Genomic DNA, 23,094 nt, shown 5'->3' with positions numbered 1-23,094 from the left:
TAGGCTCCAGGGGAAGGAATAGATTGAATCCTGCCCTCTTTGGTGTGATGACAGATTATACCAAAAGAAGAAGATGCCTGTGAAAACAAAGCAAGAAGGGTCTGGAAAGGAAGAAAAGTTTGTCTCACTTTCTGCTATTCCTGCTTTTTTGTGGAAAGCACCCTGGGCAGGAGTCCGAAACCCAGGCCGTAGTCCCGTAAACTTCACTAGTTAATTGTAACTGGGGGCGAACAGTCGACCCTTCTGGGTCTTAGTTCTGCCAACTCCGAGTCAAGGGAGTGGCACCAAGTTGGTGGTTTCCAACCCTGCTGCCCGCTAGAAGGACAGAAGTGGCTTTTAAAATGTATGATGCACCCCCAAGATTTTCATTTCATGGATCCTTCTGGAACCCAGGCATTAGTATTTTTAATGGGTTTTTAATTTTTGTAATAGAATTTTTTAGAGCAGTTTTAGGTTCACAGCAAAATTGAGAAGGTACAGAGATGTCTTGTCTGCTCCCCGGCTCCACACTGCACAGCTTCCCCCGTGTCCACATCCCCTACTAGAGCAGTGCGTTTGTTGCCATTGATGACCTGCATGGACACATGGTAGCCACCCAAAGTCCACAGTTGATATCAGGGTCATTCTTGGTGCCGTACGTTCTCTGGGTTTGGACGAGTGTATGACGTGTATCTACTATCACAACACCATATGGAGGAGTTTTACCGCATTTAAAATCCTCCGTGTTCTGCTATACATCCCCCGCATTGGTATCCTTTTAAGGCTCCCACGTGCCTTCTGATTTGCAGCCTGAGCTGAGACTCACTGGCTAGTTGATTTCTAAGGCTCCTTCCAGCTATAGTGATGTATCATTCTAAAACATTTTATTTCACCCTGCCCCCATGATTAATGCTAATTTGGATGACAGTTTTGAGAAATGCAGATGCCACCCATGAGCTCCAACCTTTCAAATAATGGCTTACTAATGTTTTTCCATTTCAGCACACCTGAGACATCTCACACAGCCTCCAACAACAGTGGCTCAGCTTGGCAGTGACTCACTGCTGGGGTGGGGTTGGGGGTGGGGGCATTGGTTAGGAGCATCTAGGTGTCCCAAGAGGATACAAGAGGATGGTGTAGTGTGAAAAATGTCCTCAGGCAATTCTGGTGTTTGGTGGGGGAAGAATGGAGCAGTGTGGAGGATGGTGCATAGGCCTACTGACGTAAGAATTTAAAACAAACAAAAATATAACCACAGTTTAGATCATTATTAGTCAGCCTTGACTGAATGAAAATCACCTGGGCAGCTCACTAAAACTCCAGGGTTCTGTGCCTCATTCCTAGAGATGTTTGTTCTATATGTCTGAGGCTTAAGAATCTGCCCTGTTAAGTACATGTCCAGAAAATCCTGGTGCCGATGCTGAGTAGTCCACGTTTGAAGAAATCTGGGTTCTCAGATATTCAGCTGCTGGTGAACAGAACGTCTGAGGAGATTGATGAGTAATATTTTATTGGCCTGTTTCTTGGGTCTTTAAAAACCAGAGAGACAACAAAGGGGGTGCTGGTACAGATGTGGCAGAAAGGGGGCCCTTGTGCACTGGGTGGAGATGCCTCAAGAACTTAAAAATAAAACTGTGATGTGATCCAGTTGTCCACTCCACTTCTGGATGTCCGAAGGAAATGAAATCACTGTCTCAGAGATACCTGCAGACCCGTGTTCATTGCAGCATTATTCACAAAGCCAAGACATGGAAACAACCTAAGTGTCTATTAACTAATGAATGGATTTTTTTAAAAGTGTGGTCTGTATACACAATGGAATATTATGAAACTATAAAAAAGGAGATTCTGCCATTTGTTACAACTTAGATGAAATTTAAGAGCATTATGCTAAGTCAAATAAGTCAATCAAAGAAAGACAAATACCCCATGATGTCACTTACATGTAGAATCTAAAAAAACAAACTGAAAAATGAAGCATAGAATGGTGGGTGTTGGGGCTGGGGGTTGCAAGAAACGGGGAGGTGATGGCCAGAGTGGACAAACATTCAGTTGTAAGATGGTAAGTTCAGAGGGTCTGATGGCCGACATGGTGACTGCAGTTAACAGCTCTCTCCTGTGTAATGTGTGTGACGGGGGTGTTAGCCAACCTTGTCATGTAATCACTTCTTCCTATAACATGTACTAAATGATCCCGTTACACAATGTTAGATGCCAATTATATCAGTGGAGTTGAGGAAAAAACCATCCAAGGACCAAAAAATGCTGCATGCATAAGAAGATAATGTGTGCTTTCTTCTGAGAGTCCTTTTCTTTTAAATGACACAAATTTGTTATCTTAGATTTCTGGACGTTAGAAGTATGAAACATTTCAACAAGCTAAAGTCAACATAGTGGCAGGGATATGTTTCTTTAGGAAGCTTTTGGGGAGAATCTATTTCCTTGACTTTTTAACATGGGAGTCCATTTTTTTATGTGGATATTCATACCTTAGATTAGAAAAAGAATCTCTGAACCCATGGAGTAGGGGAGTGGGTAGGTATTTATTTCTTGCGCTTTGATGTGTTAGAATTGAGTTTGTTTCACACATCAGTGGTCTTATATCAGACCCCTCCTCACAACTTCCTCCCCCACCAGCAGTTCCAGTTACCAAAACTTCCGAGTCACAGCGTCTGTTTCACTGTCACAGATGCTGTGAAATGACAGGCAAATACTGTAAAGCTAATGGTGGCAAGCTCTGTCCTGAATAATACATAGGCATACATTATAAATCAAAGTGGAGATTTTTCTCTTATTTTCCTTTTATTTCCATTTTCATTGCAGGTTCAATATGGAATTTTTCCAGATAACTTTACATTCAATTTGCTGATGGATTATTTCATAAAGAAAGACAATTACAAAGGTAAGAAACCAAACCCAGGTCCACTGATAATGGGGTTTCAGCCCCCAGAAAGAAGTAAATGTGGTCACTTTCCCTTTTATGTTTCTTAGTGACATCTCCTCACATCACTCAGAAATAGATTTGCAGTTGATTTACCATGCCACTTGGCCAGAGAGGAAAATTATGCCCAGGTTTTTCCCTCTGAGTTTCTCAAGTTTATTTGTTTGTGTCTTTTTAGGCAAAGGACAGTGAATTTAGTTAAGCAAAAAACCCTGCCTGAGCTTCTGTGGCTAGTTAAGATAATGGTAATGCTGTTTTTAGCTTACCCCCTTTTTTGACAGCATTTGCTACCTTTATTTTATTTAAATCAGACTTGTTGTATTATGTAAAATATAAAACCATAAAATCAGTTGACTTCTCCTGGAAAGAGCAGTACCCTCATTATGAAGGAACATCATTTTCCCTTCCTATAATTTTGTTAGTTCATCTGTAAGCAAGTGGATCCGTGATCTCTGAGATCTCTTTACCCCCAGATCCTTCAACCCTGTGAAATTAGTTTAAAGTGGCTTCTAACCTCAGCTACAGTAAGGGAGGCCGAGGAAGCTGGTGACTGCAGCTGACCCTGCAGAGCAGCAGGCGGGAGCCTGCCAGGCCCCAGTGGACAGGGAGTGCAGTGGAGCATCCTTGTGCTTGTGGCTGTGTGGGCACTCAGACAGGAAGGAGGAGGCTTTGCCGTTGTGTAAAGACACGCACTGGCTTTCTATGTCCACCGTTTCGCCAGGCTGGTCCCCAAGACCCCCGAGGGAGCCACGCCTATGTTAGGGCAGCTGCTACCTCAGGACCGTGAATGTGGACTGGGGTCACTTAGGAACTCTGGGCGTTTTCTGTTACCGTGTCTCCCAAATCCCTGATTCAGTCTTCTGCTTCATCTAGTCTGCTGTGGATTCCTTCTAATGTATTTGCTCATTTCAGATATCGTACTCTTCATTTCTGTTTTTTTTTATGGTTTCAATGTCCTTTTTTATGCCTACTATCTCTTTGTTGAAGTTCTCACTGAGTTCATTCATCCTTTCTTTAAGTTCCTTGAGCACCCTTAAAACCATAGTTTTGAACTCTGCATCTGGTATATTGCTTGCCTCTATTTTGTTTAGTTAAAAACATGGAATCCTTCACAGATTTGCATGTCACCGCGCACAGGGGCCACGCTAATCTCTGTCTCATTCCAGTGGTAGTGTATGTGCTGCTGAAGCGAGCACCGGTGGTCCCTTATGCGTCTTTGCTGTCTGGAATCCTGTCTTGGGGCTCCATCCTGCATGCCAGCGCCCTGAGCCTTCTCCACTGCATCAGCAGTCAGTGATTGGGCGGGGGATTGGCCACTTCTGCCCTTAGTGCGGGTGCCCGCTCCTTTCTTCTCTCTGGATCTCCGCTTCAATCTTCTCTCTCACAGGCTCACAGTTGCTCACTGCCAAGGGGGTGTTTACTGCATATTATTTTTCGAAATGTTAATTGTCCCTTGTTGTCCATTTCTTACTCAGTTTTAAACATGCACTTCCTGAATTCAATTGAAAGATAATTTGCTTTCACATAATCTAATTTTCATAATCTATTCTCTGAGCATCAGATGTAAGAATCTGCATTACTATATCACTGGAAAATTATGTCTTCTTCCCTTACTCTCTCTAAAAGGTATGCTGGGAGGATCAAAGCAGATTTTTTTTTTCGGAATGCAGAGTAAATAATACTGAATTTTTTAAAGAAAGTTTTGGTAAAGATGATTAACATTTATGGCAAAACTTAGAAAATAATATATCTTTATTGCTGTTAGGATAGGAAATATCAAAGTACATAAATGATTGTGGAGGAAAATTGAATTAGTTATACAGGCCAATCTAATTTTACTTCCCAAGATGACTGAAATACGGAATATAAATAATGAATGACAAAGTCATTTTAATATCTTTTTCATGTGTAAATTTTAGATTCAGTAGTAAACAGTTGCCAAAACTAAGTTTGTTAAAAGTTGTATTTGTAGCTTTAATTTTTTTTTAATATTGGTTTATTTAGCGTGTTTTCTCTTTATATATCTTCCAGGTTATTACTTTGCTACTGACTAGATGACTTCCTGGTCTGTTTGTCTGTCTCAGTTTCCCTATTTGTAAAGAGAATATGGGAATTCTTGCCTGTGGCCTCATTGCAAACCATGACTGGTACAAAACCAGGAACAGCTGCAGATCACTGCTAGCTCTTGCAATCATGAGTGTAAGCAAAGAGTGGTTAACACAACAACTCAGTCAAAAATATTTGTGCCTGTTACATGCAGCCACCACATTTTTCACCAACATTCTGTTACAACAAATATTATGAAAAGGAGATTGACCCTGGCCAGTGTGGACCAGTTGGATGGAGCATTGTCGCATGTACTGAAAGTTCACAGGTTCAATTCCCAGTTAGGGCACATGGTTAGGTTGCTGGTTCAGTCCCCAGTCGGGGCATTTACAAGCGGCAACCCATCAACATCTCTCTCTCACATTGATGTTTCTCTCCCTCTCTCTGTCTCCCTCTCTCTAAAAAGTCAATAAAAGAATGAGTATTTTTTAAAAAGAAATCAAAAAGGACATTGTTTGAACTTGATTTTCTTGGCTTCTGTTTCTTCCGTGGAATAGTGAGGGACACTAAAGCTTGCTCCAGGTCTGACCTCCGATGACCAGTGTTCGTGTGGAAACAGATACATTGTGTATGACACCCAGGTGCTTGTAATTTATGAGCAAGTGTTTTCTTTTCCCTTCATTCAAGTCTTTTAAACTGAGCTCAATTGTCTTTTTTATGTTCATTAGTTTTTTCTTGTCTTTGAAATGACACCTAGGATTTAAGATTGCCTCTAGCGTTTGTCCTCTTTTGCCCCAACAAGAAAGCACGAGAACACGGAAGGGCGCAGGCAGCCCAGCCATGCTCTGCTTGTCAGGGTAACCTGGAGCGTACAGGGGCTGGTGGAAGGAAGGCCTGCTCAGGTGTGGTTGGTCGGGTGATACTGTGGGTGTAATAACTATTGTTTTAATCTGAACATTTCACCTAAAATGTCATATGGTGTGCTTGAGTGTGATGTTGTTATGTTACAGAGTTACATGCTTATGACTTTGTAACAAAAGATTTTGTAATAAAAAAGGGGTTGTACGTCTGCCTTTATATCTGCTTGTATATCTGCCTTTCTTCTATGTGTCTTAGCTCTGCCACCTGATAGACATGATGCCTCCGGTCTGCTTCTCAGCTTATGAGGCATTTTCATGTTATCTTGTCGGACTGTCCCACAGTCTTTTGAAGTAGATGGGACACAGGTGTGGTGCCATGCGGGAGAGGAGACTGGGTGACACTGCGTGGTCTACTCGGTGCCCCTGAGGGCAGTGGTGCCGTCGCACCTGGTGTAGTAAGTACACAGATGTGCAGCAGAAGCCAAAGGCTTGGGAAGAACAAGGACCAGAGCCCACATTTCTTTACTTCTTACTTCTGCTTATTTTTCCATCACCCCCAATTTTTATGAGTGTTTATAGTTAAACACAGACACAGTGATGTTACCTGCAGCTAATTTGTTCTCATTTGTACTTTGATCTTCCTGCCAGATGCGTTATCCGTGGTCTTTGAGGTCATGATGCAAGAAGCCTTCGAAGTGCCTTCCACCCAACTCCTCTCCCTGCACGTCTTACACCACTGCCTGGCGAAGAAGGCAGACTTCACTGTAAGTGACCCACCCTAGGCAGTCCCGAGGGCCTGAGGAAAAGCAAGTGGTGGGTGCTCAGGAGGGATGAGGCGGCCAGAGGATGCCCCGGCTGTCAGAACCTGGAAGGAGCTGTCTGATGTCCGGCTCCATGGCCATGGCCACCCAGAATGAATGTCCACTCTGTACGCTGTAGTTGCTGGTCTCTGACAGAGTGGCCTTGGATGTCCTCCACTCACAGGAATCCCAAGTGAATGTGCTTGTGCGCAGTTTAAAACTTGAGCCGGTTCCAGTCCTCCTCAGACCTGCAGAAAAGGGTAACTGATAGTGAGAGCCGGACGTGGCATATCAAAGAAGCGATTAGGTGCTGACTTAGACCGCAGCCTTGGGTATTAAATACCAGTTACTTAATTTATGTCAGTGTTTTCCTAAGGTTACTCCGGGTCAATCCAGAATACCGGGTTTTGGCGTTATCCCTTAGGTTAGGTACTTAGTCATTACTTATTGCTGTCCTAAGAATAACAACAGTGATAACAACTATAACTAATATTGAAAGAGCATTTACTTCGTACCAGGCTGTGTTCTTGGTATTTTAAATTTATTAATGCATTTAATCCTCACAACTCTATACAGACGAGAAGCCTGGGTGGGGCACAGAGATGTCAGTTAATAGCATGAAACCACTTCATGAAGGAAGTCCTGTGCCATTATCTGCCCCTAATTCAAATATAACATTAAAAACATTCCAGTTGGAGTAGAAACTGAAAATGTCATCTAGTCCAGCCTTCATTCTGGAGAGTTTACGGTATGCTTTGCATTTCTGAGGTGAGGGTCACAGCCTGTGCAAACACCGCATTGACTGTCTCACTAAGTCTATATTAAGCACCTATGATGTTCTGTACATGCTCGCACAGGTGAGCACACCTTTCCTGCCTATAGTCTGAGAGGAATAGAGGCATGTAAGAACAGTGGGACACACAGATGCAACATTATGACTATGATGAGCGATGCAAAGATGTTGTCCATGAACAACAGCCTATGTTATAGGGAATTTTTGTTTGTATTTTAAACTTAGGTTAAGAAAGGCTTTCTTAATAAAACAGTTCTGGGGTTAATATTTGAAGGATGAATAGGAATTAACTGACTGAAGAGGGGAAGAAAATCCAAAAAGAGGAAATAACATGTGCGAAAGCCCTGTGGCAGAAAGAACCTGGCAAGCAGAAAGGGGCTGGAAAAAGAAAGATACTCAGTGTAGCTGCAACCGAGGGAATGGTAGGAAGGCCGTCGATGGGATAAGGGTGGAAACTATAGAGCATGCTAATTTAGCTATTTTGTCTTCATCCTAAAACGAGTGGAAAACCATGGAAAAATTTTCAGCTGAGGGGGTAACATCAGATTTGTGTTGTGAAAAGATGCTTCTGGCTATAATGGGCATCACAGATCAGCGTGGGTCCGGCGAAACTGTGGGCAGAGCACTTGGGAGGTGGCCGTGGCTGTCTGTGCAAGAGGTGGCAGTCGTTCAGGGACCCGGGTGTGGGGGAGTTGCACAGCAGCTGGTGAACGTATCCGGGAGGTAGGTAACACGGTGATGCACTAGATGTGGAGCCAGGGGATGGGGTCAGATCTTATCTCCTCAGTCTCTGACTCGTGTGTTACATCTGGACAAAAGGGTTTCCGTGTGTCCACAAAGGAAAGTCTGGAAAAAGAAGAGGTTTTATGGGGAAAATCATTAATTTGTCTCTGAAGAGTTTGCATTTTGAGACAGTCAAGAGATTGCACAAGTGAAATTAGGATCATAATGGAAAAATCTGGGCTGCTAATAAAATGTACACATCCATGTATAAGTGTCTGCAAATAGCCAAAGAGCAATGGGAGAATTAGGGGTGTGGGGCCACAGAATCCACAGGAAGAGAGTGGTCTACATTATAGCCTGCCTCTGAGTAAGTGAGGACTTTTGAAAAAATTGTTAAATCTAGCAACAGGAAGGCACTAAATCGTAACCTTTGTTTATGTAGAATAAGGGGCAGGAAACCAAATTGGAGTGGATTGTGGAGCGAGTTAGAAGTACAGAAGGGATACAGAATAAGCAAGTCTTTTGAGATATCTAGCTGAGAGGTGGAGTGAAGCAGGGGGAAGAAGGGAAATGAGGGTTTGCTTTGTATCAGTTTCAGAGGCAGAAGCATAAAATGGAAAGACCTACAAGAGGACATTGGTGAAATAGCACCTGGCTAGTCCGTACATACAGCAGAAGCTAGAGGCTTAGGACAGATCTAGTATTTAGTAGTGGTTGCATTATTCTCAGACTATTTGAGGGAGGAACTTTCTAAGACATTCATTTATTTTTCTTTTCATCTTTTTCAAAGTCCTTTGGGAGTGTCACCATTCCTGTCGCCATCACCTCCCTGCTGGGCTCCTAGCTCAGAAAGGGTACTGCTTACTTGGCCGTTGGTCCTATTGCATTCTCATGCTATAGATCATTCATTTTTTTTCTTGAAGAAAAGAAAAAATGTTTTGAAGGCTCCTTATTTATTATTCACCAGGCCCCTTTTCATGCAGTTTATGCAGGGGGCCTTAGAGTGATTTGCTTTTGCCAGTGGAATGACCTGGTCCTTAATTACCAGCAATTTCACTTCTCTGTGCTGCAGAAGTGCCTGGAGAGGTTTTGTTTTCCTCCCAAGATCTTTGCTTTTTTCAGACCTTCAAAAATGACACTTTCCTTGCACAAAGGCCATCCCCAGTAAAAAGGTTTGGGTGCCCATTACCACCCAGGTGCCTCACTTACACTGGGCTGCAGCTGTAGCCTGCAGACTGCATTCACTCTCCACATCCTCCCTGACCTCTGAGCATAGAGACGGATCAGTGCAGTGCAGCCTGAGCTTTGTGTGCTGTATTTCCAAGCCGGAGCCAAGGCCCAGGCTCGCGTGGACTCAGGGAGCACCGAGAGGATCACAGCTCTCGTGTCTGGGGAGTTGCCAAGGCCCTCCTCTGGGCCCCGCCTTTCCGGGAAGTCTCTGTCCCTGGTCCCTGCCATTACTGTTCTGCAGCAAGCTGATCCATGCTTGTGGGTTTGCCCCGTTTTTCTCTTGTCTCAAAAGGCTCTAGTTTTATTGAAATGTAATTTTGCACCCTGGGTTGAAAGAAACAATCACTAAGTGTTTCTGATCGCCTAATTTATTTTTGAGAGGCACAAATCTATCTAAAAGCAACCTAATAGTGGTATTTATTTTAACACTGTCAAGTAGGACTCTTATCATCGCCAAAGTGTTTAAAATTCAAAGGCCTGCTCCGTCGTGTCATGGCCACGTGAGTGAGCGCAGGACCATCAGCCTGTCAGGCTTTGGTGGTCCGAGGCAGTGCTGGTCCACGGCACACTCTTCAGTTTTGTTCTGTTTTACTTTCCTGATTATATAAGGGACTCTTATTCATTGTCAGGTTTCTGGAAAATAAAGAAAAGTACGAAGAGGAAAATCAAAGTTACTCGTAATTTCCCTACCCAGAAGTCTATTAACATTTAGGGTATTTCCTTTCTGTATTTTTCACTAAACATAAATACCTTTTACTTAAAAAATTGGGATTATAATATACCTATGGCTTTATTATGTTTCTTTTTTAACTTAATGCTATAACACGTTCTTTTTCTTCCATGTAATTAAAAGTCACACTTTTGCATTAAGTAGTCATTGTGTGTCTGGACTGTGACCTGGTGCATTCTGTTGCAGTGGGAAGAGGAGAGGAACTTCGGTGCGTCCCTGCTTCTCCCAGGCCTGAAGCAGAAGAACTCAGTGGGGCTGAGTTCTCAGTTGTACGGCTATGCACTTCTTGGTAAGCAGAATGATCCTCACAAATTTTGTTTTTCATGGGTAGAACTAATGCATTCTTTACTTCATAATAAAATTAGAGGTTGATTTAAATTGCCTAGTGAAATCCCTATACAGCTTTCATGTTTAGGCACACACACAAAAATAGACTTTGACGGCTTTACAGTTACGACATAAGAAAATAAAGAGGGTCCTAAGACCTGTCCCTGACTTGCAAGCTGAGAACCGGCGCTGGTGGCTGTAGGTTGCACAGCCAGTGTGAGGAAGGGATAGAGAGAGGAAAGTTCTGGCCCTCCTTTGGGAGAACAAGCCAGTAGAATCTTTCCCAGTACCAACAAACAGCTTTCTCTGTCTCTAGATCTGAAGTCCAGGGAGAAATTGAGCGTTAGGTTTGAGGTTCTCTCCTTGGTCTTGTTTTCCAATGAGGGAAGAGAAACTCAGCACAACTGGTGGCACTTTGGGGAAGCAGAGAGGGGCTCGTGGGTGCAGTGTGGCTGTGCCATGCGGGGGGTGGGGGGGTAGCTTTACATTAGTGCCCTGACTGCATTGTAATCAGGCAGGTCAGCAGGACACAGCCTTCTGAGCTGTGGCCTCAGAACCTGGTTGTGTGGACTCTGGGCAAATAACACTCAGTATTAAATATGCCGTTTTTCTGAAGCTTATTAAATGCTTATTATTTCATTACTCTCTTATTCTCTGTCTCAAGTGACAGGCATGTGAGAAAGCACCTTCTCTCAATTAGACATTATTCTGCTTACCTTTGTTTTTTGAAAATCATCAAAGTTATAGAAGTTTGGCTGCATTTGAAGTTGATTCGTACTGATTCTGATATAAACTGACTCAGAAGAATCTCAGAGTTCACCAGACTGACCATCAGACTAACGAAAGAGTCCACCACTCTCTTAAAAATTATGTTCTCCTTATTTGCCATCTACTTTCAATGCTGATTTATGTGTTTTCCCTCAGATTAGCATTCAGGACTATTATACTGCAGGAAGTTGTCCGGGCTAAGAAAACGTACTTAGTTACTCTTGTTTCTGAGCAGAGGCCCCGGTGCACTGGGACGGGCAGCTGCCACATCAGGAGCTCTTCTCTCTCGTTGTGTCACCTGCTGGGCAGTCCCACTCAACCCTGATGGAAGCGGCTTCCCAGAATGTGGCTGCAGTCTTGCCCCAAGCACCTTAAAGGTCTAAAATTAGCTGTCACCTGATAAGCTTTGTCTATTTATGCCCTACTATAGCTCTTCCAAATCCTCCTTCCCAGGAAAGATAAGTGAAGGTGGATTTAAGACCTGGCAGCTCAAGGTGACCTTGCTCATTAGCACAGGGAGGGCTTCTGTGCCACCGGAGTGGAGGCAGCCCCTCCCCCGCCAGAGGACCCTGCCCTCCGGCGTCCACATCTTGAGTTCCAGGGCTGATGGTTTGAGAAACCGGGAGAAACACTCATGTCCTGAGAGGCAAAGGATGATGAAGACTTTGTGCTTGAAGAAAGATAAAGCTCAAGTAAAGAAGGAAAAATAAAAGGAGTTTTTCTTTTTTTCAAACTGACACTCAATGGGATGCTTGGGAGCACTTTGAAAAATGGCCCACGTCCGTTTCTGGCCAGGGCCAGGTGTCCAGTGTTGACAAGACTTCACCGTAGGGAAGCTGTGGGATCTACTTTGCTGAGGAAAATTTTGTTCCTAAAACAAAAATACTATTTTCATTGTTTGACTCACTTCACAAGGGTGTCTCCATATAGAGGCAGATATACCAGCCTCTCTGAACCCCCCTCAGCCCTGTGCTTCAGACATCCTTGTGACAATCCCTGCCAGCGCAGATGGAAAAGAAAAACGAGTTTATAAAAGTGTGTTAAAAAATATGCAGTGGATTTTACCACTTTCCCGTCATCCATCTGAAATGCCACCAGGTTGCTGGGTGGGACCGGGCCCTCAGGACAAAGGCGGAGCGGTCGCTCCCTGCCTGAGAGCTGCCGGGTGCAGGCGCACCTGCGCCTTGGAGTCCTCCGCAGCAGACTCGGGGCGGCGGGGCTGAGCTCCCTCCATCGTTCCTTCCGGCCACAGGGAAGGTGGAGCTGCAGCGCGGGCTGCGGGCCGTGTACCACGACATGCCTCTACTGTGGCGACCGGGCTACCTGGACAGAGCCCTTCAGGTGATGGAGAAGGTGGCCTCCTCCCCGGAAGACGGGAAGCTGTGTGGAGAAGCGGTACGTCCTCGGTCCTGACCCCATGGGGTTCAGCCGTCTCCTGTTTCTCCTAAGTTAGGTTTTAGATCTGTTTTTGTTTTCTTCCCCCGCCCCCTACTCTTTAAAAAAATTTCTGTAGAATCATGTGCTTATCCAGTCGAATGAAAAACCACAAACCTTCTCAATGTTACTGACAAAATGTCCTAGGAAATAAGATTAAGCTGGCTGTGGTCTCTGCTGGTTTTCCTTTCCCCTCCCCCAGGTCCACATGGATAGAGGAAGAAAGGCGTGGAGGTGTGGGTTGGGAGGGGGGCCTCTTTTGTGTCCATCAAGCATAGTTCTTAGATTCCTACCTGGTTGATTAAAAGTAAAATCAAATGCCATTCTACTGATTTATATATAAATCTGAATTTGCTAATTTGTGTCGTTTGTTTCATTCTGAGTTTTTCATGCCGTCGGACAGGGTGTTTCTAATGTGAAATTTCTAATGTGAAATTATAACCATTTCCATTTTCTATAATTTGATAAGACAACTCTTCTCACAACTTTTAGATCCCAGATTTCCTCCCTCTCCCTTCTCCAGCCTGCTCTTCATGATGGGCTTCCAGGGTCACTGGCTGATGAGGCCTTGCCCCCTTTCTGCCCCACAGCTCGACGTGCTGGACCGAGTCCTGAGGGCTCTGACTGCCCCGGCCCCCGAGGCTTCAGAGGAGCAGCCCCGAGAAGGGGAAGACAGCGGGGGCTCCAAGGAGCTGATGGAGCAGCTGGACTTGGAGGAAACCGAACAGTCCAAGCTTCCCCAATACCTGGAACGATTTCAGGTGAGTTGCAGTGGGACGGAGGCCCTCTCGGCTGTGCATTAAACATGCTGCTCTGCCCTAGTGATTGACAGGCGGTGCTTTCATGCATTAATGTCACACACAAAGACATTTAAGACTGACGGAAATTGCATTTTTATTGCTTCACACAGAAAGTGGTCTTAAAAGAAACAAATGGAATTTCTCCATTCTTTTTTGTACTTGAGCTAATGGGCCACAGTTCTGTTCCCTGGGGCAGCATGTCATTACCGCCTCATCCCTGACATGTGCCTGATAGGTGGGTAACGGCTTGCCTGCTCCTGACAGCCACCTGACTCCAACCCTGGGTGGAAAGGATCTGGCGATTTCCCCATCTTGCACTAAGCATGCTTGACAGCCCAGAAATGCAGGTAGAAATTACAAAGCCACGTTTGAGGGTGGTGGAGGTAAGGTGCAGGCACCTGCCTTCGCCCGTCCTGGCGGCTTTGCGATGTGCACTGGGGCCATTAGAAGTGCTCTCTTGCATTACACAGAGGATGGAGACAAGTGTCTGCTGGTTCTTTTCAAAACAGCCCCGGCTCTGCAGCTGCCTTCAGTAGCTGTCAACTATACACCCCAAAGGGCTCTGTGGTCATCAGGGAAGAAGGGCCCTATTCAAGGCTTAAACCCTTGGCCTCTTAAGAGAAAGCAGTGCTGCCTGAAGGAGAACTCTTTGTATGAAGCAGAAAACATTCTGGCCCATGCCAGCTGACCCATCATACCACTTGGGGACAGAGTGTAAATTTCGTCAGTATATTTTACCTTTAAATCTTCTCAGTAATTACATTGAATCAGCTATGGGAAACCTATGACCCGCCCCCCCCCCCCCCCCCCGCTCCCTACCCCACCCCAGCAGAACAGGGATTCTACTGCACTTTTAGCAGCTGTTTCTCCCAGTACTTCTTTCTGTGGGGTCATCACTCAACCTCCCTCTCTCATAATGTGAAAACCGAGAGAGGAAGGGTAATCGGTGTTCCCAAGGCACTCAGAGAATTAGCAGCAGAGCAAGCTACATTCCTGTTCTCTCCTCCTAACTTGGCATAATATCGCAGATTTAGAAAGGCTAAATAAAAAACAAAAAGTTGTCATTTCCCATATTCATATTGACCCAGGCTGTCACACCGTTCCTCAAATGACCACCTCTTTCTCGTTTCTTTTGTATTTAATCTCGGAGAAGAGAAATCTGCACCTACAGTAAATTCTTGGCCCTCACTCTTCCGAAAACACTTTTCTTTTAAAAATCAAGAAAAGACAAGAGGCAAATTTTTATTGGCTGCCAGCTGTGCATGAGACCCCACCGCATTCCTCTGTCCTCACGTAGCTCTGGGTGGCCGATCCCGCTCGCCCACGGCACACGGCACCAAGGCTGAGAGAAGCCAGCCCTTAGGTTTGAACGAGTTGTCGGGCTCAGAGTTGTGCCCTCATTCCAATGTCACAAGCCATCTCCTGGGCTCAGACCGCGTGGATGGTGATTTTCATTTCACATTCCCTTTTCTTTCTGTTGCCTGACATCTGTTAGTCTCAGGCTATTTGTCTGGGGCCCGTTTTGATGACAGACCCGTCACACTATGCCTCTGGCCCCCTGGAAGCCCATGGACCGCCCGCATTCCGCTCCCCACGGGCACAGTCCCCACCCCCTGGGCCGGGGAACCGCCTTTGTCTGTGGGGCAGGGGAAGGGGGCCAGAAGTGGCTCTGTCTGATGATCTCCACCTCCAAGCACTTAAGTAGATTAGCGTTTTTCGTACTTCAGTTCTCCGGGAACACAGTCCAAGCAAACCAAGCTGCCATTTCAGATGGAGCTGTCAGCAGTCAGCTCGCAGAGGCTGACCTTCTGTGCGCACAGCAGGCGGGAGCCCACAGTGGTGCGAGCGCTGACGGCGCTGTTCAGCGTGCCCTTAGAGCGGCGTCCTTGAAATGGTTTCCATCTGCTGAACACGCGTCAGGCAAACACTCATCTCAGTTGTTCTGAAGGGAAAGATGTGGATGGGCTTCCCGTTTTTCAGCTGCTGCTGCCATTTTGTGTGTGTCTCCGAGTTCTTTGTTCTTGGGGTTTGCTGCTTGGTTCAGTGCAAGTCAGGGTGGAAGTGCGATTTGTTAGACATATGTTGTCTTTGTGATTTACAACAAGCAACTACAGGGAATCACAGCATATGGAGTTCCATTTACTGTTTGTAAGTGAAGGGGGGAAATCACACGTAGTGCATCTTAGCAGACCTGCTAGGCTGGAAATGAAAAGGACAAAAGCTAACAGATCTGCCTTTCATCCCAGCAAAGTGCCTTTTCCTACAAGTGGAATATGTCAAGATTTTGCAAGCAACATAATCTGTTTTCCTCTGTAGTCTTCATCCATCTGCCCCCATCCTCTCCCCACACACTCCCTTCTCTTTTTCTGTGCCTTTGTTTCCAACAGGCCTTACATTCTCAACTCCAGGCTCTGGGCAAAGTCGAGTCAGGAAGCCTTCTGACTCTGACCACCCAGCTCGTCAAGGAACAGCTCCCGGCCTGTGAAGCAGAGGACGTCACCGCCTATGAGCAGAAGCTGCAGCAGTGGCATCAGGAGCGGCTGTACCTGATCCAGAGGGAACGGGAGCAGAGGGAGAGGGCGAAGCAGGAGCACCAGGCTCGGAGAGCGGCAAAGGCATCTGCCTGACAGGACCCCGTGGGTCCCAGCCCACCACGGGGACTTCCCTTGCCCCCATCAGGGGACTTATCGTCACCGTGGTGGCAGCCTTGGCTCCTCCATCCGACTTCTCCTTTCCTAAAGCAGGCCACTTGTGCTGTGAAGGCCGGGATGCCCTGTGCATGTAGCCCTGTGACTGCCCATCCATGTAGTTCCAGGGGCTGTGGGACTGTGACAGTGGCTAGTGCTCAGATTGCAGCCACCAGCTGAGTACCTTAAAAGGAGCTCTTGAGGCCCACGGTGGGGCTCCTGAGGGACGGGGCCAATTTCGAATGTTGAAGGTTCCTGATGCCTAGTGATGGTGGTGGGAGAGGCCATGGTTTAAGTATCGGGTCTCAAGCACAGGCTTTTGGATTGTCTCTCTCCCTCTAGCCAAGGCAAATTGTACGTCCTGGGTCTGACCTTGTCTCCCTTCTCTCTAGGGCAAGCAAAGCACTCAGCCTGAGCAGGGTGTGGGTGCCCACTCATCCCCACATTTCCTTCCCCCAAGTCTCACCACCAGACTCAAACTGGGAGAAATGCAGTATAGGCACAAACACAGGACCCACTGGCTTTCACGTGTCAGGAACCTGTAGCGGCATTTTTGGAATGTAAGGACTTTGGAGGAGAAAGCTAACCTCTTTGGCCGGAAGTTTCTCTCCATTGTGTTGGTGGAACTCCCAATGCGTCGTTTCAGCTTCCTCACTTAAGTAGGTCAGTTGGGCCTCCTGCACATGTGCAAGCACACACGGACAACATGAGAGCACATGTTTCAGTCAGAGAAGCTGGGGGGAGCAAGGGGATGGGGCTTCCAGCGCAGAAGAGAGACGGGTAATTACAAGAGTCCCAGGAGGCAGAAAGTTCCTGAAGTTTCTTAGTGAAAGGGGTTGGGGACAGCTCGTGCTTGCTGTGTAATTTTGCCTTTAAGTACAGTGGTGTAATTTTATTCAAGATTCTGTTCTTTTATCAGGAACCTGTGGAAATAAATGTTCTAGGATGTTTTTGATGTATTCATTTTTTTTTCCTTTTACTATGTCCCTTATCCTTTGGGAAAGGGAGAAAGACACGGGGAATCTCGTCGTCACAGTAACCATGGTTTTGAGCAACATGTTTCCCCCTCCTCCTTCCTCCGACCATTGGCTTTGTAGCAGCAGCCACCAGCACTGACCGAGGGCTCCAGCAGCCCCACGCAAGCTTGGAGCCGGGAGCCCCCGTTCTGAGTGAGGACCTGGAACTGTTCCCTGTGTGTGGTCCGGCTGCTGCTGGCCCTCACCCTGCGTGTCGCCCCCGAGTGCCTGCGGTTAATCCAACACGAGCCCTGTACCAGCCAAGCTGAATGTAGCTTAGGGAGAAGGTTGTGACCGAGTCTGTTCTGGCATTTTAGGTTATTAAGGGCAGCAATTTTTCAGCCATTCCCTTACTGTAGCAAGAGGAAGGTACGAGATAAATCACGAGGCACCTTTGGCTCAGGAATAGCCATCACGGATGAAGCATCTAATTAATATTCAGCTCATAATGTCGCCTTCATTTTCCCTCCCAATGCATCTGAATCACGCTACTCCAGTCCTACCGAAAGAGACCACTTCTCCCCTGGGCTGCTGCCCGGCAGGAGCGGTGCTGCGCCCCCTTAGGTTCTTTCTGCACATGGGCCTCGCTCCCTCTCGGGAACTGTCCCCTCTGGGAGCCTTTCCCCTCCAATCTACCACCCTTTCCCCAGGCCCTTCCCTCCTGAGCTATGGGGCATACTTCCACGTTCCTGGATGATAGATCTGAGCAGTTGTCCTTTGTCCTTTTCCTAAATGCCACCTTCTGTATTTCTTCCACATGGATGGAGAAGCTGCTTTCAGTGCCCTGGCCTCTGGAATGACCTTCACTGAACAGAGTACCTTCCCTCTCGCTAACCTTCCGTAGTCAGTGGCCAAACCTCGTATCACTAACCCAAGAGCTTAGAACCTGAAGTCTCATTCTCCCAGTCTCCTCTGACTCTTATCCCACGACTGCTCGACCAGCTTTTCCCTTCAACCCTTAGCCTGTACCCTGTTGCTCACACCTTTGATCTCCAGAATTCAGACCCTCCTTGTGCTCTCACACTGGGCCCCATGGTTGGCCGTCCCACCAATGAGCTCAGTTTCTCACTCTTTACCAAGGCCCCCTTGCCATCCCTGGACCCACCTGTTATGGGGTGGATTATATCCCCCCAAAAAAGATATGTTGAAGCCCTAATCCCCAGTACCTTAGAATTGTTCATTGGAAATAGGGGCCTTACAGAGGTAACCAAATTATATTGGGATTATTCGGATGGGCCCTAACCCAATGTGACTGGTGTCCTTATACAAGGGAAGTTTGGACAGACACACAGGGAAGACAAGGTGAAGACACACAGGGAGAAGAAAACCACATGACCAGTGTGCCCTCCTGCAGACACTTTGGTTTTGGACCTCCAGCCTCCAATGCCATTCTGTTCTCTGAAGCCACCAGTTTGGGGAGCTCTGTTACAGCAACCCCGGGACCCGGTCCATCACCAGTCATTTCTTCCTGTGTGCTTCCGACGACCAAGCTTCCTATGCAAAGCCATAATATCAGGCTAATTGATTCCTCTAAAACTTGCAGCTACCCTCCTCAACTCAACAGTCCTTTTGTTTCTTTCACCGGCTCTCATCTTTACCTCATTCGCCTTTCTGCTCTGCTGAAGCCCCAGACTTTTGCCCCCAGAACTCAATGGGTGTTCCTAACTCCTGCTTTATCAGGAAAACTTGAGCCCTACCATGTGACTGCAGTCCCCCCGTTTCCAGCTCAACAGTTCTCCATCCCTGCCGCATCTCCCCTTCATCCCCCCTTCCAAGTGAGGTGAACCCCTGCCTCCTTCGCAAAGTTAGCTTCTTCATTTGTGACCTGACCCCTGCCCGTCTGCCTATTCCAGAACCAGCAAGCCTTCCCTTCCGCAAGACTTTCTCTTTTACAAACAGAGCCTTTATCCTGCCATCAATCAAGCTACTACCTGTCACTCTCCTTCGCCACCAAACTGCTTTAAAAAGGTATCCTCACTTCCTGGCTCGCTGCTTATTCATTAGACTCTAAAAATGTGGCTTTCACTTCACTGTATCTCAACTGCAGTGACCTTTTTCCCTCTTCTCCATTCGGTATCTCGGCCACCCCCTTGTAAGCAAGGTGACTCCAGCCGACTGTCTGTCTCTGTTCTAGCACTGCTTCTAGGTGCTCACAGCATTCGTTTGGCATATGCTGTGTGCAAGGCACCATCATAAGTGCTGTGGAGTTTACACAGATCCTACTTTCAAATAACTTACATTCCAGTGAGGGAGAGGAGGCAGGCATTTACGCAACTGCCAGTGCACGGCTGAAAAGTATTGGAGGGAGATAGACTGATGTGTATGTTCACAGGAAGAACACGTCAAGCCCAGAGATGCAAAAAGCTCCAATGAAGGGAAATCACCACTTTGTGAATGAGTCACACAGGTCTGTCTCACACTGTCCTGGCTGGAAGCGGCCTTCTCCCCACGGAGTCTGAAGAGATATTACTTTACATTGAATTGAAATGAACAGTTCAGACTGAACCTATTTTGGCTCACAACCCACACCTACCTTGGGGAACAAATGGTAAAAAGGCAGCGTTGTGGAAGAAGAAAAAACAACAATGGGGTTCACATACCTTACTCTCCTCCCCTCCAAGCTGTGTTAGCTTGGCACCAAACTGCACTTGTTTTCATACCTTGCAGCTGGCTGTGGATATAAGATACGTGAGTAGGAAGGTTGCTATAGATTTTACAAGTAGTCGAAGGCCCTAAAAATTAGTTTATTAAATGCTTGTTTTCACTTTGAATGACATAACGTCTAGTGAGTAGAGGCCCAAGACGCTGCTAAACATCTCACAGCGCACAGGAGCATCCCCACAACAAAGAACTATCTGGTCCCAAATGTCGACAGTGCCATGGTTAGAAACCCAAGCCTAGGGTATATGACCGGGGCAGCCAGAGGAATTTTTGCAGTGATGTTGATGAGACACTAGAATAATGCGCATGCAAATGGCTCATTTACAAGTGACATTTATCAAGCCAGAAACATAACATTGGGTTCGTATCTAACTGAATGTGAGTATAAAATTACTGGTGATACAGGGTGGGCCATTATTCTTCCTGAGCAAAGTCCATTATGGAAAAGGGTAAGTGGTGATTTCTATGACTTCACTGTCTGGGGACATGTAACTGGGACCAGGAGTTGGGGCCCAAATGAAGTTGCTATGGTGTGACCTCCAGCAAGTCCGTGGAACCGACGCCGTTGTACCCAGTGATCCGATGGGCCTGCTGGGGTGCGGGAAGGCTGGAGTTTTACGTGGGCTCAGAGGGGTTAGGCTTTAGCAAATCCTAAAAGCAAACTATGTGGTGTGATTGTATTTTCATTAAATGGTTAGAGCCCAACTTTTCAGAGTTCTACTTCAGCTGAACTTTTCAAACTCTGAAAATAAATTTTTAAAAAATCACCCTTTAGAAAATGGGGAAAGGAATTCTTTCCAACATAGTTATGTCAGGAAAATGGCCTTTTATTCTAAATAACAGCTTCTTGGCTTGAAAGTAACCTTTCCTTCCCCGCCCCACCCCCACAACCCCACCCCACCCAATTAATTGATTTGGCCTTTTTGCTGACACTGCAGATGACCCTGAGGATGTTACCACCTTCATGTAACAGGGAGTCCAAACAGAGGACAGGGCAGTGCCCCTGGGACTGTGGCAGTTCCCACTGGGGTCTTTGTTTAACCCAAGACAGCCACTTAGACTGTGTGCTCATTGTGCGTGAATGTTAGGGATTCCAGATCCGCACTGGACATGTTCAGAAAACAGTTTATTCTTGCAAAAAAAGCATCTGCAAATAAGTTCCATTACGGGCTTTAAAAGCAAGGTCAAGGACACGAGGAGTATTTATGATGGTTCTATAAAAGGGACCTTGTATCCTGATACAGGAGAATTTTGCTTGCTCCTCTGGTTCCCATGACACGTCATCTATACAGAGTTCAAGACTGAATCCGCAGAGTGCCCGCTAAAATTTCCTCCAGTGACAGCATGCGGGGCCACTGCTGGGTGTCGATGTTTCCCAGGCTCTGGCTCACAAGCAATCACATGCCCAGCTTGATTACAGAAGTTTTATTTAAAAACTCCTCTTTGTGACTGTCCTTTCGTGCCTAATGTAACACATCCTCCCTAATCCCCACAACAATCCTGCAGGACAGGATTTATTACACTCATTTTTCAGAGTACAAAACTGGGACTTATGTGATTTGCCCAGGGCCACACAATAAGTAGCCGGGACAGTATTTGAACCCAAGTTTGTCTTAATTCCAAACCCATTTTCCAACAACTCCACCCACCGTGTAACCCCTGTGCCAGCCTGAAACTAAGTACCTTGATACATTCATTCGACCAATATTTATTGAACACCTACTACCTGTCAAGAACTGTTAAAATAGTCACTGAGATACAGCAAGGAGGGAAATAGACAAAGATCCCTTCCCTTATGGCATTTACAGATAATAAGTATGTAACAGGACATAAGGTGATGTGTGGTATGGAGACGAAGCATGGAGAGTGCTGGCTAAGTGGTGGAGGTTGCAACTGAAAACAGGGAGCTTAGGGAAGGCCTTGCTGAGAAGACACTTGAACATAGACCCACAGGGGGAAGGTGAAGAATCATGGAGTCGCCTGGGGAAGAGCCACAGCCAGCCCTTTGGCCCCATGTGGAAGCACCTGCAGAGAGTCTGAGGAAATGGCAAGGAGGCCAGTGTGGCGGGAGTGGAGTATGTCCGTCAGGGGGAGAGTTGCAGGAGATGAGGCCAGAGAGACAACGGACAGATGGTACAGGGCCCCTGGCCCCTCGTCGGGGTGGTGGCTTTCATGCTGACTGGGGACCCATTCGGAAGTTTTGAGCACTGGATGGCATGATGTGACCTAACATGTCTACAGGATTAGCCTAGCTGCTCTGTGGAGAATAAATAGGAGGGCAGAGAAGGAAACGTGAAGATCAGTTGGGAGACTGCTGCAGGGATCCAAGAGAAGTGACTGGTAGGACAAAGGCGGGTCACACTGCATGTGAGGGGAAGGGGTTGCCCTGCATATATTTTGAAGGCAGGACCACTGCCTAAAGAAAACAATGTACTTTTTTAAGGTGAGTTTAGTAGATGTAATTAAAATCCTTTGGTGATGATTTCCCACCCTCAGTTTCCACATGTTTGCTTCATACTTCAATTTCTGGAGGAATCAGAAATTGAAAAATACTTCAATTTCTGGCAAATAGTGACTTCTAATGGGACAGGCCCACGACACCCCATGGATTGGAGGCGCAATATAAGATCAAAAGGAGTGCATGCGATAAAGGAATGTTGTTGACTCAGGACAGGCTGCACTGGCCTTTTGAGGCCAAAAGACTACCTCCGAAGACTGCCAGGCCGCATCCTGGGGCTCTACTGAGCACTCCATGGGGACATTTTCTGCAGCCACGCGGAGGGAATCGAGACACCAGGCCTCCCACTCTCCCCGCTGCCATTCTGAGCTCTCTGGGCCCCCGACACGCCAATCATCCTCTCCTCTGAGCTTCCGTGTGAGCTGTTCCCTCTGCCTTGGATTTGCTTTCTGTTCAACACACACACACGCCAGGTCTCAGCGTAGACATCACATCTGGAGCTTTTTCTACGTCACCAAAGCTTACCTTTGACTTTTGGGAGCCCCTGTTACCCCAACTAGGGCAGTACTTGTGTTTCGTTCACCTTTAAGTCCTCACAGTATTGCCCACTGCTGAGTATAGATAGAGGTACAATCATTGGAGACTAAGGAATTCCTCCTTTTTTGAGATACTTTCTTATTTGTAATCAAAATAGCTTTTCTGAAACAACTTTTTTAGTTCTTCAGTGTCAGTCAAATCCACAGAATACTACGTTACTTATATAGAGCGTGTTCTGTTACTGAGCAAGAGACCCCAAGAGAGAAGATATTGGATGTAACCACTGAGTATGATGGCCTTGTAG

At 46.4% G+C, this 23,094-nt stretch overlaps 1 protein-coding gene and 1 non-coding gene across 2 annotated transcripts in view; one reads left to right on the top strand and one right to left on the bottom strand.

Moving 5' to 3' along the window:
* MRPS27 (mitochondrial ribosomal protein S27) overlaps positions 1–17,073 on the top strand; it is a 78,414-nt gene extending 61,341 nt beyond the window's left edge. The window contains exons 6-11 of the mRNA XM_028517877.2: positions 2,803–2,881; positions 6,475–6,590; positions 10,289–10,391; positions 12,450–12,592; positions 13,222–13,392; positions 15,819–17,073. Of these exons, the coding sequence (XP_028373678.1) occupies positions 2,803–2,881; positions 6,475–6,590; positions 10,289–10,391; positions 12,450–12,592; positions 13,222–13,392; positions 15,819–16,058 (852 nt within the window). The 3' untranslated portion in view covers positions 16,059–17,073. The remainder of the gene's footprint in view (positions 1–2,802; positions 2,882–6,474; positions 6,591–10,288; positions 10,392–12,449; positions 12,593–13,221; positions 13,393–15,818) is intronic.
* LOC114514091 lies at positions 4,014–4,116 on the bottom strand. Its single transcript, XR_003685908.1, has one exon. It is a non-coding gene; the product is annotated as a U6 spliceosomal RNA (small nuclear RNA).
* Positions 17,074–23,094: the final 6,021 nt, after the last annotated feature.

This window comes from Phyllostomus discolor, chromosome 3 (genome assembly GCF_004126475.2).
Source record: "Phyllostomus discolor isolate MPI-MPIP mPhyDis1 chromosome 3, mPhyDis1.pri.v3, whole genome shotgun sequence".
In the NCBI taxonomy this organism is placed as follows: Eukaryota; Metazoa; Chordata; class Mammalia; order Chiroptera; family Phyllostomidae; genus Phyllostomus; species Phyllostomus discolor.
This window is presented reverse-complemented; position numbering and strand designations above follow the sequence as displayed.